At 41.1% G+C, this 14,709-nt stretch overlaps 2 protein-coding genes across 2 annotated transcripts; both read right to left on the bottom strand.

The window, feature by feature from the left end:
• Window positions 1-9,704: 9,704 nt before the first annotated feature.
• On the bottom strand, window positions 9,705-11,232 carry fabp4a (fatty acid binding protein 4a). The gene is made up of 4 exons (XM_046418168.1): window positions 11,073-11,232; window positions 10,696-10,871; window positions 10,505-10,606; window positions 9,705-9,989 (listed from the first exon to the last, which is right to left on the bottom strand). The coding sequence occupies exons 1-4, from the start codon at window positions 11,143-11,145 to the stop codon at window positions 9,936-9,938; spliced, it is 405 nt and encodes a 134-aa protein (XP_046274124.1). The 5' UTR covers window positions 11,146-11,232; the 3' UTR covers window positions 9,705-9,935.
• A 1,347-nt stretch (window positions 11,233-12,579) lies between these two features.
• mrpl53 (mitochondrial ribosomal protein L53) lies at window positions 12,580-14,079 on the bottom strand. The gene is made up of 3 exons (XM_046418169.1): window positions 13,907-14,079; window positions 13,273-13,385; window positions 12,580-12,787 (listed from the first exon to the last, which is right to left on the bottom strand). Exons 1-3 carry the CDS (start codon window positions 13,999-14,001, stop codon window positions 12,669-12,671), a joined length of 327 nt encoding a protein of 108 aa, XP_046274125.1. The 5' UTR covers window positions 14,002-14,079; the 3' UTR covers window positions 12,580-12,668.
• Between the last annotated feature and the right edge of the window lie 630 nt (window positions 14,080-14,709).

Below are 14,709 nucleotides of genomic sequence, written 5' to 3' on the forward strand. Positions count from 1 at the left end.
GTTCTATCTTTGCTCTTTTGAGTCAACACAGGTTAATAATACAGTGAACCCCTGTAGACGAGCCATCTTAGTCTGTGGAGCAACATTGCTGAGTGAAGCAGTGCATTCTTTGAAACATTTAAAACCAGGCTGTGTCTAATGTGACACTTTAGTGCACGTCCTGTTGGCACAGAGCTCATGAGCTTGCTCTGGGAGACTCAAGTTTACTTTAGACATTTACATTCCTCCTCCTGCTGCTAATTTCCGTGCAGATGCTTGAACACACAGTATGCATGGTGGCAGACAGACCCATCTATGAGCGTATTTAATTTTTTTACCCCTCAGAAAGTCTGTGCACATCACTAAGTGTGAGATAGACAGGAGGTGACTGGTGTGAGGTTCACACAGTTCATACAGCTCTTGTGAACAAAAATGTTTGCTGTGTCTGTACAGGATGCGTGCCATGCTCCTAGACGTACACTAAGGGAACAAGGTCGTCATGTAATTGCTCAGAAAGACAGTATGAGAACTACATTTTCTTTGTTGCTGGTCTTAATGTGTGTTTTTTTGGGTTTTTTTACAAGACAAAGACGCTCTTTTCTGACATTGTTTAGATCTTAAATGAAAAACTCATTTTCTTTGCAATTGATGAACGCATGTATGTGGGCTTCTTTGCTAAGGAGGCCATCAGACATGACGTCAGTTAGTGTAAGGGGCCTTACTCAAGTAACTTGTCTTCGCTAAAGGAATAACTGAACATTTCCTTGCCAAGTGTTAAATCTGACGTACAGCCAACAGGCAGTTAGCTTAGCTTAGCCTAAAACTAAATGGTTGAAGCCTCATGGCAACTACAAGAATCCAGGAAGTCACTAAAGTTTTCGAAGTGCAGCTAGCTGGTTTTTATAGGCTAGGCTAGCTGTAGCCTTACATTCACAGACATGAGGGTGGTATCTGACTCTTCCCATCTATTTGCTAAAATGTATAACAGCTCCTTTATCAACAATTGGGTTTGTAATGAATGTTTTAACTGCTTGTCCTGTTTGTCCACGACCTCATGACTTTGCAGAAAAGAAATAATATAATTATTATTTAGGCGGAGAGTTTTCTTTGGAAATTCTTATGATTTTCAATTTTAAGTCAACTGCTTTGTTCATCATACAACTAGCACACCTGAATTAAATTAAGTGGCATTTGCCTTCTAGCAGGCTTTACTCTCAGTGCTGCCCGTTTACAAAGACTACCGAAGTTGTGGTGATTTCAGCCAGTAGATAACAACATATAACAGGTATTAGCCACCAATGAAAAATGTCAGAAAGCCCATGCAAGGGAAATGTTCCACTCTTGTTCATGTCAAGAACAAGAACAAGGTTTCTACAGATTTGGCTTTATTCTATGCTCATGAGTTTACTGGCATGTTGCCTTGTACAGCCACGCACCAGTTTAAGCTTTAAGTGCACACAAAGGTTGCAGCACAGTGATTGTGTTTGTGTTTAGTGGGTCGCGGGTTAAAGAAATGAAATAAGCCTTTGTAAGTCGTCCGGTGAATTTGGGGAAAGGGGTCACTTATATCCAGTTTTGAGCTACTGAGTTGATTTATGTATAAGTTACCAACGCTGTTTGTATGATGGTGTCCATCAACAGCTACAACACTAAGATGTTCTTCACAGTCTTAAATAGGATCAATTTGTTAATTTCAGGCAGGGATCAAAGAATGTTTATACAGTTGTTCCTTTCCTGTAATTTGGCTTGTACCTCTTTAAATGAGCCAAATGACCCAGACTGCGATAATAAACATTGCTTTGTGCCATTAAACCACAGAAAATGGGACTGGAGCAAAGTACTGACAGGAAAATCGACTTCATCTGCTGAGACAGCAGAGGAAAGTCCTCACTCCTTTTGGCCCAGAGAAGAGAAAAATCCCTCTTAGATTCTGTTGCTCTGTCATATGTGTAACAGTGAGAACCAATTAAGTGAATTATGTTCGCTTCCCTGGAGCCCTGACAGGAACACCCAAGGGGAGAGTGAGAGTATGACTGCTCTCCCACCGACTCCTGCTTCAAGCAAACTCGCGTCATCCACCTCCTCTTTGTCTCCTCATCCTTCACCTAATCCTCTATATTTCCGGCTCCTTCAACGTTTCGCTCACCTTTCCCCCACTGTTGGCACTCTGTAATGAGGAGGTGAGAGGTTTGTTCATGTACAGTCACAGTAACACCGCTAACACCCCTCTTCCTTTAAAACCATGTTCCTTTCCTTCCCCTTTCTGTTCACTGTCCAGCGTCAAATAGCAAAATTAGCAGCCAATAGAGCATCTAGCAGCTAAATAGTCTGATATAATGGAGACAAAAACAGAGCTGAAAGGACAGTGAATAGTGGACTAACATGTCACAGAGGGTCACAAACAGAACTCAAGGTTTAAGGGCAAAGATGTGCGCCAAAGTCACAAAAGCAAAAGAGTCCAACCAGTTCCCAAGACTGTTTCAGCCAGGCCAACAGATCATAACATGAAGGTTAAGTTAATGTTATTATTTTCAAATAAAGTCTCATTTCTTCTTTCTGTTGCTCCCTCTAAAACAACAATGCACTCTAAAGAAGAAGTCTTTTTCTACGTGCTCTCCAGACTAGCTGACGAGTTATTCCGATGTCTCAGGTTGTTTCACCATGTCTCACTTTAACCTCCCTCTCCACCATCGTCATCTTTCATTTCACAGCACTGGTGTCAGGATCTTGACTTCTCGTCACATGCTCCACTTTCCCTTCTGCTTTCCGCCCCCCCCCCACCACCTCAAACATGCCTGACAAGACAAAGATCTAACAACAAGAGTTGACCCACAGAAGGTCCTTGTGTGTTTAACGTGCAGCTGAGCATTGCGGGGAAGGCAGCTGACTTCTTTCCTGGTGAGTTTCACACGGGCGTCGACTAAAACACCTGTAAACCCATAGACCTCAGATTTATGGTTATAAAGTTGAGTTTCATAAAGAAGCTTAGAGCATACAGTCATGTCTGTCTACAAACATGGCTGCTTCATAGCTTTTATGGGAGTTGTGTTACCCTACATTGAAAGCACTGTCAGTACCATGACTGTCCAACGATTCTCACCTTGGGAATAGACACGACAATAAGCTTATGAAAAACTTTGCAGTGGTTTAATAAGTCTCGCCTGACTGTTTGGATTTATCGTGCCGAAAGGCCTGTTGAGAAACCACTTGGAGAAAGGTCAGCCTGTAATTAATAGTGTCCCTTTTCCTCCCACCTATTAAAGGCTGTGGTTATCTCTTCAGTGTATCTTAAGGAAGTCCCGGTTGTCTTCGGCACGTCTCAAAGTCTCCGTCAGGCCACATTTCCTGATGGCCTATTGTTTGTTTGACAAAGCCTACAAAGCTGAGTCCAAACAGTCTGCGCTCTGTCAGTGACAAAATGTAACCTCATTTACTTAATGTATACATAACAACATTGACATACTTAATGTAGATGAGGACTCGAAGGTCTTCATTAAAGCTTCTACCATATATTCACTTATGATTAAAGCTTGGCGATAAGCAGCTAATTTGAATAGTAAGAACATCCTCTCAAGAACTGACAAACATACCCCAGCTATACGGTACACAAACAGATTGATCTGGAGTGAAAGTCTAAACTTCATCAGCTCTTGTTTCATTCTCCGCTTCTGTTTGCAGTTACATGACTTGAAAAAAATTGTAAATCATTGAAACCGGGGCAGACAAACAGTGTAGTCTGACCTTTAAAATATCAACCCCATTCAGCCTTACCACCTGCAATAGAAGGTCAGTGTGTCTGTGTGTGTACTCCTTCATTGCTCTATCCACTTAGACTGCTTCAAGTCTTACTTTGTTTGTGTTATCATGAGCAACAGATAGTCTGCTGTATCGTCTGGATGCCCAGTTTCTTTTATTTTTACGAAAAGGTGACAGATTAGACAGACAAAGATGTAACAGAAAATACAGACACCGAGACAAAACAGACGGACATAACAGACAGAGGTTATGAGCTTTATCATTTGGATTTGATATTGATTTATTTTTGTTTTAGAGGCAACACTGTATATGTTTGCATGTATCAGAGTGTGTTGTGTATTCATATGTGTGAGTGGAGGAACGAGTGAGGGGGAAAAGTGAGTAAATAAATAAAGGAAATAATAATAATGATGAAAAAAGAAAAGAAAAAGCAAGCGTGGTGAAGAAAACACCTTCACATGCACCGATACACAACATGAAGACTCCGATGCAAATTTTCAAGGGTTGAGGCTGATTTCGTTTTCTCTCCATTTGTTGCTTTTAATGCTAAAATGTACATTTCCAGTAGGCGTACATATCATATTCTAATGCATAAGCGAATTTAATCCGTAACGTCCCTACGGCTGAGCATGTAAAATGCGTACAGTTTACCGTTCCACAGATTTGATTTTGTAATTACGTAGTGTTTGAAGTCAGTCTCCCCTCACAGAAGTTCCGTTCACACTCTTCATGCTGTGGCCAGAAAATAAACTGCTCTGCATGTTACAGAGTCACTGAGTTCTTTCTGAGGGTTGAGCACAAAGAATGCTTGATGTGAACAAACAGGGATTTACAGTACATTATTTCCCATCTGGTTTTACACACACACACACATACACACACACACACACACACGGATTTCAAAGATCACCCCATTCCTCACTCGCCCATCACCATCACCCCATCCAGATTACAGATCACATGTCCCGTCACACAGTAGTCATAGGGGGAGGAGGAGGAGCAGATAAGCCCAACACTGTGATGACTTGTAGTGGATTCAGAGCAGAAAATGCCAACACTTCCTGACTTTTTATTGCCTGGAAAGACATTTCTTTCTGCTTTTTTGAGTAGAAATGTCCAGGCATTGACACATGGATAAAAGAGCAGGCTGGTAAAACACGCTTGTATATGTATGTGAAAGACACTGTGGGTTGCAGTGTACTCTACAGGGGAAACCATTGTCTTGGATCTGGTTTGTATAGCTTCACTTTAAAGATTTCCCTCATCCTTCCTCTGAGCTTTACAGTCACTCGCAGGGGTCTCGCACTACACTTAGCTTTGACAGGAACTCCTGGTGGGACACCTTGAAAAACAATGATTCTTTGTGGTGTTCTCAAAGGCAAAAATGTATTTCCTCATATACAGCACAGAGCAGAGGCCCTTAGAAGTTATATTTTGAGCAGTTCCATACACCATGTAAAAACAACAGCAGCTTCACTAAGAATAAAGGCTGAAGCATTAAGAACGTTCTCTTAATGTCCTCATTGTTTGTCAGGAATTAATGCAAAGGCACAGGAGTATGTCTCGTACTAGTTGGATTTCTGCCCACATTCTTTAGCTGAGCCTGTGACCTCTGACCTCTCTGTGTGGGAGACCAAAACGAAAAGATTTTTCCTTGTTACTTAGCTGAGATTGACATTAATCCTGCAGAAGCAAGTATGTATAAATCAACCGTGTATACGTAAACAGTGGGCCAGTAAGATGAGAAATGACTGGCCTGAATTGAATATTGGTATTATATGATTCTGTAAACCAGGCCTACTTTAAATCTGTGTTTCATATGTATCACATGAACATTTCTACACTATGTTCAGATTACATGTATGTGAGCTGACTTTCTCATCTGGAGGAGAAGAAGGAAGGGATGGTGGCGGCGTGGCAACAAAACTGATTATTTTAAGCCCAAAGATGAAATGATTTTAGTGCCTAAAGCTGAAACTTAAAGAAACAGTCGAACTAGTTTGCAGGGGAAAAAAAGCATTAATGGCTAGCAACTTTTGATCCCAAACAAAGTCCCTTCCTGGAATCTGAGACATTTCTCTCTGAGTGTTTTGGGGAGATAATAGCACAGTCTGCCTCTGTGCGACCAGACAGGGCACAGCTTGCACAACATTCAGGCACTTGTTGATGAATTCAGAGTTCGGTATTGCGAGGTGCAGTGGAAAGAAAGCCTCCCCTGCAGTTCAGTGGGGCCTCGGCTGTCATAGTTCTGCCCAGCTGTTTGGTTGCTCCTGGAGACTGATCGTGGGTCAGAATAGGTGCCACAGGGCATGTGGAGAGGATTGAGGAAAAATTCATGTGTGTTTTAAGTTTTGGGTGAATGTGCAGGCGTATACTTCGCAACAAACGTATGGATCTGGGTGGGGGTTGATCCCGAGGTCGCACCCACCCTCCAGCAGAGAGTTAAAAAAATACAAAGAGCGGGATTTGTGTTTCATACGCATCGTTTCATGCGTATTCATTTGCAGTCTGGAATTTTAATGTGGATTTTGTGACTGAAAAATGGTGTTTGTTTCTGAAGTCTATTTTGACAGGTGAAATGTTTGAGGACACACATAAAGCCTGTCAAGATTGCTCCTCTGCACATCCTTCAATTCAAACATCACAACTACAAAGCTGTCTCGTCACGCACGGAAATGATCTTGCTTTTTACAAACTGTTATCTGTAACACGGGCCTAATCTTCGCATTCCTTCATATGTGGAAACATTTTGTCCTTGAGTTTGTTCCTAACTTTCCAGGGTTTTGTATTTCCTGTCATCCTTGGTTAGAAAAACCCAAATTTCCCTCGCCTCTTCCTCACAGATTAGATTGTTGCGACTGAAAATTTGTGTCACCATACACTGTGGTCTACACATCAGGTTCACTCGTTGGACCACAGCTTAGAAGCCCTGAATTAAAGAATGAGTGTGAGAGTGACAAGTGATTCCTCTTTAAGCCCTGGCAAAATAAAAAAATACAAAATGGCTGAAATGATAGAAAATCTGCTCAGATGTCATCACTAAAGTGCAGTATTTTGGTACTGCAACGTAATGGACAGTAAAATTACATCATAATGTGGCATGAGAATTAAAGCTCAGACATCGTGTACCTTTAGTCCTGTCAAACAAAAGCTGTCGGAGCATGACAGAGTTTAAGTTTAGGACAAGCAGAGGAAGGGTGTCAACACTGGAACTCAAGTGGAGTTTTCCAGATGTTATGCAAAGGATGTGAGTTCATTCTTCCAAAGTTCAAGACAATCTTTCTTAACACAAAACAACCGCAATGTCAACAAGATATCTTCGCCCATAGGAGCATGAGAACACACAAACACAAACACAGGCAATAAAGGGAAAATTATCAGTTTACATTGTGTAAGTTGTATTAAACATTATTTATTTATCTGATCGTATATTCCTGTACACGACATACAGAGAATGCAAGTACATTTGCTCAAGTTCTGTACAAATTTGAGGTACGTGTACTCAATATCTTGTGCGTTTTATTCAGCTACTTTTTTTTTTCGGACAACTTAAAATAGTTTAAACTTTGCACACAAAACAAATGAAGAGAAATTCTGATATTTTATCATAAATGAAACCACCCAACAGAATATACAAGAGGAGCTGGAACACTCTCAACGCTAGTTGATTGACAGAAAATGAACTGGCAACTATTTTCATACATGCTTTTACTAAAGTAGCCTTTTAAATGCAGGACTTGTACTTGCAGTTACAGCGTTCGTACACTTTTGTGTTTTGCTGTAACTCTCAGCAGGCTTGTCACTATCATGCTCCTTCCTGAACTGTTTCCTAATTTGCCCTCTGAAACCACTCTGCTGATGTCCGGTTTGCCTCCTTCAACTGGGGGCAGCGGAGGAGGATCGGGACCTTTCCCCTCCAGTGGAATACCTCCCTTTCTATCCTGTTTGGCCCCAGGTTAATAAGAGTATTATTTCAGATGGCTGGCCTCATGCACACTGTTAATGTTCGTGGTTGTGTGTTATTTACACTGTCCAGTTCCTGCCTTTTCGAATATCAAAGCTTCAAATGCTAAAAACCATCTTGGAAAGCTACTTGCAGAATGAACTTGATGTCTTGTTGAGCTGAAATCCATGAATAATTAAGAAACACAAGGGATCATCAAATCAAGATGTCGAAGATGAAACAGCGAGGTGGAGATCTGCCTCATTTCCCGCAGATATCCAAACAAAGTGACGGAGATGCCTGTGGATCACAAGCACTGCACCTGTAAGTCAATCTGTTGCAGATGTGATCTTTTCTCTCTCTGGCTGTGAGAAAATGCTCAAGCTTTTGGAGTTTGCTCGCAATGTGCATACAGAAAGCCGAGTATTTTGAACAGTGGGCACAAGGACATTAAGAGAGGACCAAAGCAGGACCTCTTCAGATGAATTTGATCAAGCTTTAGCAACAGACTGCAGACCATTCCCAGCATGCAGTTCACAGAATCACTGTGTTCTCATCACTTTTGCTGCATGTACGTTAGAGGCCATCATACTGGTGGAAAGTAAAATGTTATGTCTTTCTCTTTGCATCCTTTAGAGTAGATCTCTGTTCTTTGTGTCCAACAAAGATAACGCATGATCACATTTCCAGATGTTTGGAGAGTTTGTGGCACATCTAGATGAACCTGTTCGGGGGACCTTGTCAAACCTCCTGGTCCTCATGCAGCAACATTTGATGAGGACCAGCAAATGCGGCTCATTGCAGGCGGCTGCTTCACTGTATTTTGAAGACCCCTAAACCAACTATCAACCACATAGCTGGGCCAAAATTTTCTGAATGTTTTTTGAGGTAACATACCTTCATTCAGACAAATGCATCAGATGAGAACAATACACTACTAGACCATATTTCAATGTCAATAACCAGATTGTGACACAGACAGTGGTATGATAATTTAAGATGTAAGTTTATTTTCAGTGGTACAAAAAAATAATAACAAATCAGTTGTTTTACTGGATGGGAATAGTTCAAGTGTATAACAAAAAATGTAATTATTTTAACCAATTCAGGAAAATGTCTTTGAAGAATTAGAACCATGGCCAATGACACACATAACACAGCTCTACACTGGTGACCTTTGCTTTTAACTTACTGTGATATCTCATCCACTTGGCAACTCCCCAAAACTTCGAATACTGTACATCCTAGACTGCTGCCAGCACCATTGTCCACGCAAAAGGGGAACAACAATGTCGGCCCACAAGACCACCTGTTTTGGCTGTTTTGGCCATTAGGTCCAATCAGGGCTATCTTTTCCCTTTCCTGTCATGGGAAAGTGGTCGTTGCCTCTGGAACAACCCCTACACCACCCCCACCCCCCCCCACACCACCCCAACGCACACACTTGATAAGTGGCCAAAGGGTGGGGACAACCCATAATGCTTTTCGTTTCTCCATGTGCGTACAGCTGCCAGTACATGTGCAATGGGAAATGTTCGACCTCCCAAAAAGGAAGAAGGGACACATTTCCTCACTGACCTCTCTCCATGATGCTATCAATACCACTACAAATAAAGGAGTCTGTGTTTCTCATGGAGTCCCTGTCGACAGACACCATACATCATCATGATGGCTGACAGTTTACTTTGTGACCCTCTAAATAGAAAATATATTTTTGCTTTTGTCTTCTCACCAAAATAAGGAAGCGTGAAAGAAATGCATAAGCCATCGTAGCTGGAAAAAGTGATTTCATGTGGAATAATTACACACACACATACACCATTAAACCATTTAAGTCAGGAAATCAGCTTGTCAGATTAGGTGGTATGTTCTCATTAGAGTACTTTTTTGTACAGCATTCCTCAGCATGCCCTACTAACTGGAATGCTTTCAAGAATGTCATAATTGAATTCAAACGAACTGCAGAAAAACTGACTTACAGTCAACCAACACCAACTCACATCAAAGAAACTCACAAGAGACACAATTTTTCGACAAAATCTCATTTTATTTCAAATCACCACAACAATTCCAAATGAAACCAAATGTGTCATGTTGGAGAACAGAGGCACAGAAATTTGATTTTGGCAACACAGTGAAGATAAAAGAATAGGAAGAGCAGAACACGCCATTACTTTAATTTGGTATTAAGCTCATTGAACTGAGCCTGACTGTCATCCTGCAATGCATCTGACGAGAGGGCTCAAGGCACCCCCCCTCACGCCTCCTTTACATATGTCCTCACTGCGACCACGTCTCCCATTACGCATTTCTGTGGGAAAAGAGGGGGATCAGGTGAGGGCGGATGACCAAAAGAGGTGTATCTGTTAAGATGGTTATGATAAATTCCTGCAAAAGTCTTAAGTTTGTGGAAGAACTTAGTCTGCAGTTATCAGGCAGAGACTAATTTCATATAACTCTGTGTGCGGTATTTCTACAGTTAGTGTTAGACCATATTCCTATTGGGGTGTTTGTGTGCAGTGACTTCCTTTATACAACTGTCTTTTATGATGTAAGGGGCTACTCTTTATAGTGCATCATTATATTGTTTCACCAAGTGAGGCTACATTATCATTTCCTGTAGTTCAATGACATTTTAATTCATCTTTTTTTTCTGAACGTTAGATGCACCATTGGTGGGAATGACTGGTCATGAACACAACACATTTGCATTATGCATTTGAATGGACAGCATATTTATTGCGACAAATGTGAAAAGAGGAAAGAAGAAAAGAAGAAAATATCATGCAGTGATGAGGAGGCACTTTAGAAAAATAAAATCCTTACCGCTATCAATTTCCCATCCGCGATCTCCCTCTCGATATTCGTTTCTTTGCCATCCCAGCTTTGTTTCTGCACAAGTTTGCCGTTTTCCAGAGTCACCACGGACTGCAGAACAACAGAACAGAGACAAGCCGTTAGCTCCAGCACAGAAAAGACCCCCAGGCTTTTTGTTTCTGCCCTTAGACCACACTAACCCTTGTCTTCCTGTCGTCAGCGGTCGTCTCCTCAAATGGCTCGTTGAGCTTGAATTTTATTTCAGTAGTTTTGAAGGTGCTCTGAGTTTTCATGCATACATTCCCTTGATCGTCCACGGTCACGACCAGATTGGGCTTGGTCCGATTCCCCACCTGCCGGGTCGCAAATCCCACACCTGCGGGGCGGGAGGGCAAGACGTGCAAGAAATAATCCTTTTAATCAAACAATCAACATTTCTATCAGATAATTCAATTGGACTTTATCAATGAAACTACAACTACAAATTACACAGCAATATATCCAACATGAAATCAATAGCCTATAGGTTAGATGTAACTTTTAAATAAGTTTAAGTTTAAAGTGCACAATCTCCTACCAATTGCTTTCATGTAGTCATCAAAGTTCTCACTGGAGACCATCTTCCACGTCCCAACAAACCTCTCAACCATTTTTGCAGTTTCTGATGCGATACCCTCAACAACAATCTGTGGAGTGTCCCTGGGTTCAAGTCTCTTCAGTGTGGGAACAGACTCGTTTTTAAAGGGCCAGCTCGACATGCAGCGCCGCAGTGAGAACCAATTAACGACTGCCACGTCACACGGAGCCTGAATTCCCACCTCTAGCCGCCTAGCTGCTAGCATCTGAAAATGAGCTTTCTCATTAAAGGGAGGTCTAGATTCCCCTAAAGCTGTGACATTACGAATTTTTTGTTGATATTCTAAGCTAAATGCATACTATGTCATCTTTCTGGATAGGAAAATTTGAACATTGCCATTTTAATCAAGGAAAACCATGGTTATTATGTTAGCATGTAGCAATAACATATCACTTGAAGCTGCAGATACACTATGAAAATCTCATGGGGAAGTGTAGTCCTCTGTGGGTATAAATGGTTATCAGTGACTTTGTTAATGGTTCAATTTTTCTTTACTTTTTGTGTATTTATTTAATCTGCTTAAAAGACACAGCGTACAGCTCAAATATAAATGCCACCATTTGTTTCTTGCATAATACAAAAGTAGGCACAAAAGCACATCACAGTTTGCTTTAAGTTGGTTTTGAAAGTTCTGATTGGGCTGCTGCTCTTCACGGTGTCAAACGGTGGCTGTTACAGACAAATCTGATGTTATTAGTGCTTTAGCATATAGAGCAATTAAATTAAAACATCTGGGTTGCCAGGTTCAGAGAGATCCCTTTTGGTCCGATGCAGACTTGATGGTTAAAACACTTTATTCCATTCACTTTATAGTATGAATGTTAAAATCCATGCTTCATCCTATCAGGAAAACTATCATACAAAATATTAATGTCATAATAAATTATCCGTGGAGAAAATCCATTATGTCACAGATGCTAATAGGACAGGGCAGCTAACAGAGGAGACTGGATTTCCATGATTAAATGAAAGGTTTTTTGTTTGTTTTTATTTTCTTTTCACTGGGGTGCATCCATCTAAAACCCTGTGCCAAATTACAATGAAGCCAGCAGGGTCAAAGGTTGGATCTTGCATAATGTTCTCTCAAATGCTGGAATGGTCTCTTTAATCAGGAAAATGGCACATTACACAAGTACACACCACGACCTGCTACTGATCATAGCACGTTTTTAGCAGTTAAAGCATTTCAATTGATGTCTGTAATACAGTGAAAAGAAACCGATAGACTAATGTGGAAACTACTGGCCCTTAACAAGAGGGTACAACAATTTTCAGTTTGACAGCAGTAAAGTCTATGTTGACAGCAAAGAACATCTCATTCATACATGGTGGGAGAATTTGGAATTTGTGACTCAAGGAGGAGGAGGAGTAACTGATTCAGTGTGAGGCCTGTCCAAATTTTGTGACTGAATCATGTAAGTCAAAAGGTTATTACACTGCAGAATCATCACACTTATACAAAACCAGTTTATTATAAACATTCAATAATATGTTCATACATACAGATAAATTCTACATATTTAACATGAGGTTCATTCATTTTTCGTTTGCAGCTTTTGCCTGTGGATCCTTGGCTGTGCATCGTAACTGAAAAGCACCCAGCATCTCTCTGCAGGTCAAGTTTGCCCCCTTCATCACCAGCCTCTCTCCATCTACTGTGGTGAACAAAAACACAATGAGATGATTCATAAAGCCACAATGACTGCTCTCTCTGTATAAGGAGTACAAGAAGGAAAAAGGTGAAAAGTTAACTCTGAGCAAAAGTCAAGTAACACAATGGGCAACATCCGCAAAATATTCTGCTGACCTAAGGCAGACATGTTTTTAACTCTGTTTAAGTACTTGACTCACTGTGTGTGAACAAGCCCTGATTTGTATATGCTTGGTGTTGTGTTGCATGTACAGAGCCTCTTTTGTATTTAATGAACAAGCATGGTTACTACTGATGCTGCTTTTTTCCAGTTACATCCCCTACACTACAGGGGTTTCAAAGACAGAACCCCCACCCCCCTGACTAGTCCACATACCGGTGTGCACAACATCAGTCAGCTTCATACTGCCCCCATAATGTCTGACATACATATTACATCATGTTACATATCTTCTCCTATATATCTGTCGCTGGTCAGGTAATACTTACCATACGTAACATCCACTACTGGTTCAGATTTGTCATGTTTCACCGTGGTTGTCACCTCACAGTTAATGTTAGTAGCTCTCGCCTTCTCTGAGCCCACCAAGGCCAGGAACTCTCTATGGGGCAAGAGGAGCTTATTACAAGCTGATCACATGACAGCAACGATGGAAAATGAGGTAAATTTGTTTAAGTACAAGTTGAAGACCCATTTTCTTCTCCTTTACACTTTAACATTATGCAAATTTATACGGTATTAAGAAGTAAGTGAAAACACCTGTGCGGGTCTTCTACTGCTTAAAATTAGATCCACTTCAACCTTTTTTTAAAGTCCAAACCAAATATTTCCCTTTTCCTCCTCAGCAGCAAAGTGTAGTAAGGGAGAATATGTACTAAATATGTTAGGGGTAATGTGTATATGTAGAGGAGACAACGGGTAGGCTAATATTCTTACGCAGTCTGTTTTAGCAACTTATTATGTAATTAAAGCACAGCCGAGAAGACTGAACTAGCTAACAGAGCTAGCTAACCTGCTGTCAGTGACTGCTGTGTGCAAACGCTGCCGCTAACTGTTTGTCCACAGTCCGGTCACTTAAAACGAGCCCTCCACACAACGACACATTAAACGCACATTTCTTACCGCGTCGACCGAACATTAGACTCGAATGGAGAAAACTGAATAGCTATTTTCTTCACAGCCTTCAACACCACGGTCGTTTTACTGGAGGCAGCCATGTTTCCCGTCGTGACCTCAGTTGTGACGGAGATTGGCGTCTCCCGCCTGGGCCACTAGAAGGCGCCAGAGGACAACAAACTCATCAGTGATGGCTGAAAACCGGTGCTCGTAAAGCACACAAATTTAACTAATTGGCACAAAATGAGACAAGAGGACAGTGGATTAAGTCTGAACCATGTAGGTCTAAATGTGAAAATCTGTGAAAATCCTGTAGCTTATGTTTATGTCGATTCATTAGTTAAATTCAATTTTAATCCTCAGCTAACAGGCTTTTTAGTGATCCATTTTAAGCCTCCACCTCCATAGTTTCATTAACGTGTAGGCAGGGCACCTGACTAACAGATGTTTTCTTCCTTATAATCCCTCAAAACATTTGATTCGCATGTTATCCCTGTATCTGTGTCAATATTTGTGAGTTGAGTTGTGAAATGTATTTGTTGTGGTGCAGTGTGCCTTATGTGTTAATGTATTTCAGCATGGGGTCTAGGGAAGGTGTTGTCTAAGACCTTGTTTTTGGTGGTTCAGTATCAGACTAGTGCTGGAGGTGTCCACATAATTTAAAGAGTCCGTGTGTATCCATACAGATAGTATTACGACTCGCAGCCTTTATACTGGAATTTTAAAATGTCAGTGACATGACAGAGGACATTAAAGCAAACTCGCAGGGAAACGAGCTGTGGCACCTTCCTGTAATAATCTGACAATCT

Source organism: Scatophagus argus, chromosome 17, assembly GCF_020382885.2.
Source record: "Scatophagus argus isolate fScaArg1 chromosome 17, fScaArg1.pri, whole genome shotgun sequence".
Classification (NCBI taxonomy): domain Eukaryota; kingdom Metazoa; phylum Chordata; class Actinopteri; family Scatophagidae; genus Scatophagus; species Scatophagus argus.

What these genes read in the sequence shown, in the direction of transcription:
- fabp4a (XM_046418168.1), bottom strand. Translation starts at nt 11,145, where the DNA reads ATGGTTGAGAGGTTTGTTGGGACGTGGAAGATGGTCTCCAGTGAGAAC. An exon ending in TGACTACATGAAAGCAATTG is followed by an intron (nt 10,872 to 11,072) that starts GTAGGAGATTGT and finishes CCCGCCCCGCAG; the next exon opens with GTGTGGGATTTGCGACCCGG. An exon ending in CGGATGGGAAATTGATAGCG is followed by an intron (nt 9,990 to 10,504) that starts GTAAGGATTTTA and finishes CTTTTCCCACAG; the next exon opens with AAATGCGTAATGGGAGACGT.
- mrpl53 (XM_046418169.1), bottom strand. Translation starts at nt 14,001, where the DNA reads ATGGCTGCCTCCAGTAAAACGACCGTGGTGTTGAAGGCTGTGAAGAAA. An exon ending in TCTAATGTTCGGTCGACGCG is followed by an intron (nt 13,386 to 13,906) that starts GTAAGAAATGTG and finishes CTTGCCCCATAG; the next exon opens with AGAGTTCCTGGCCTTGGTGG. An exon ending in AGTAGTGGATGTTACGTATG is followed by an intron (nt 12,788 to 13,272) that starts GTAAGTATTACC and finishes TGTTCACCACAG; the next exon opens with TAGATGGAGAGAGGCTGGTG.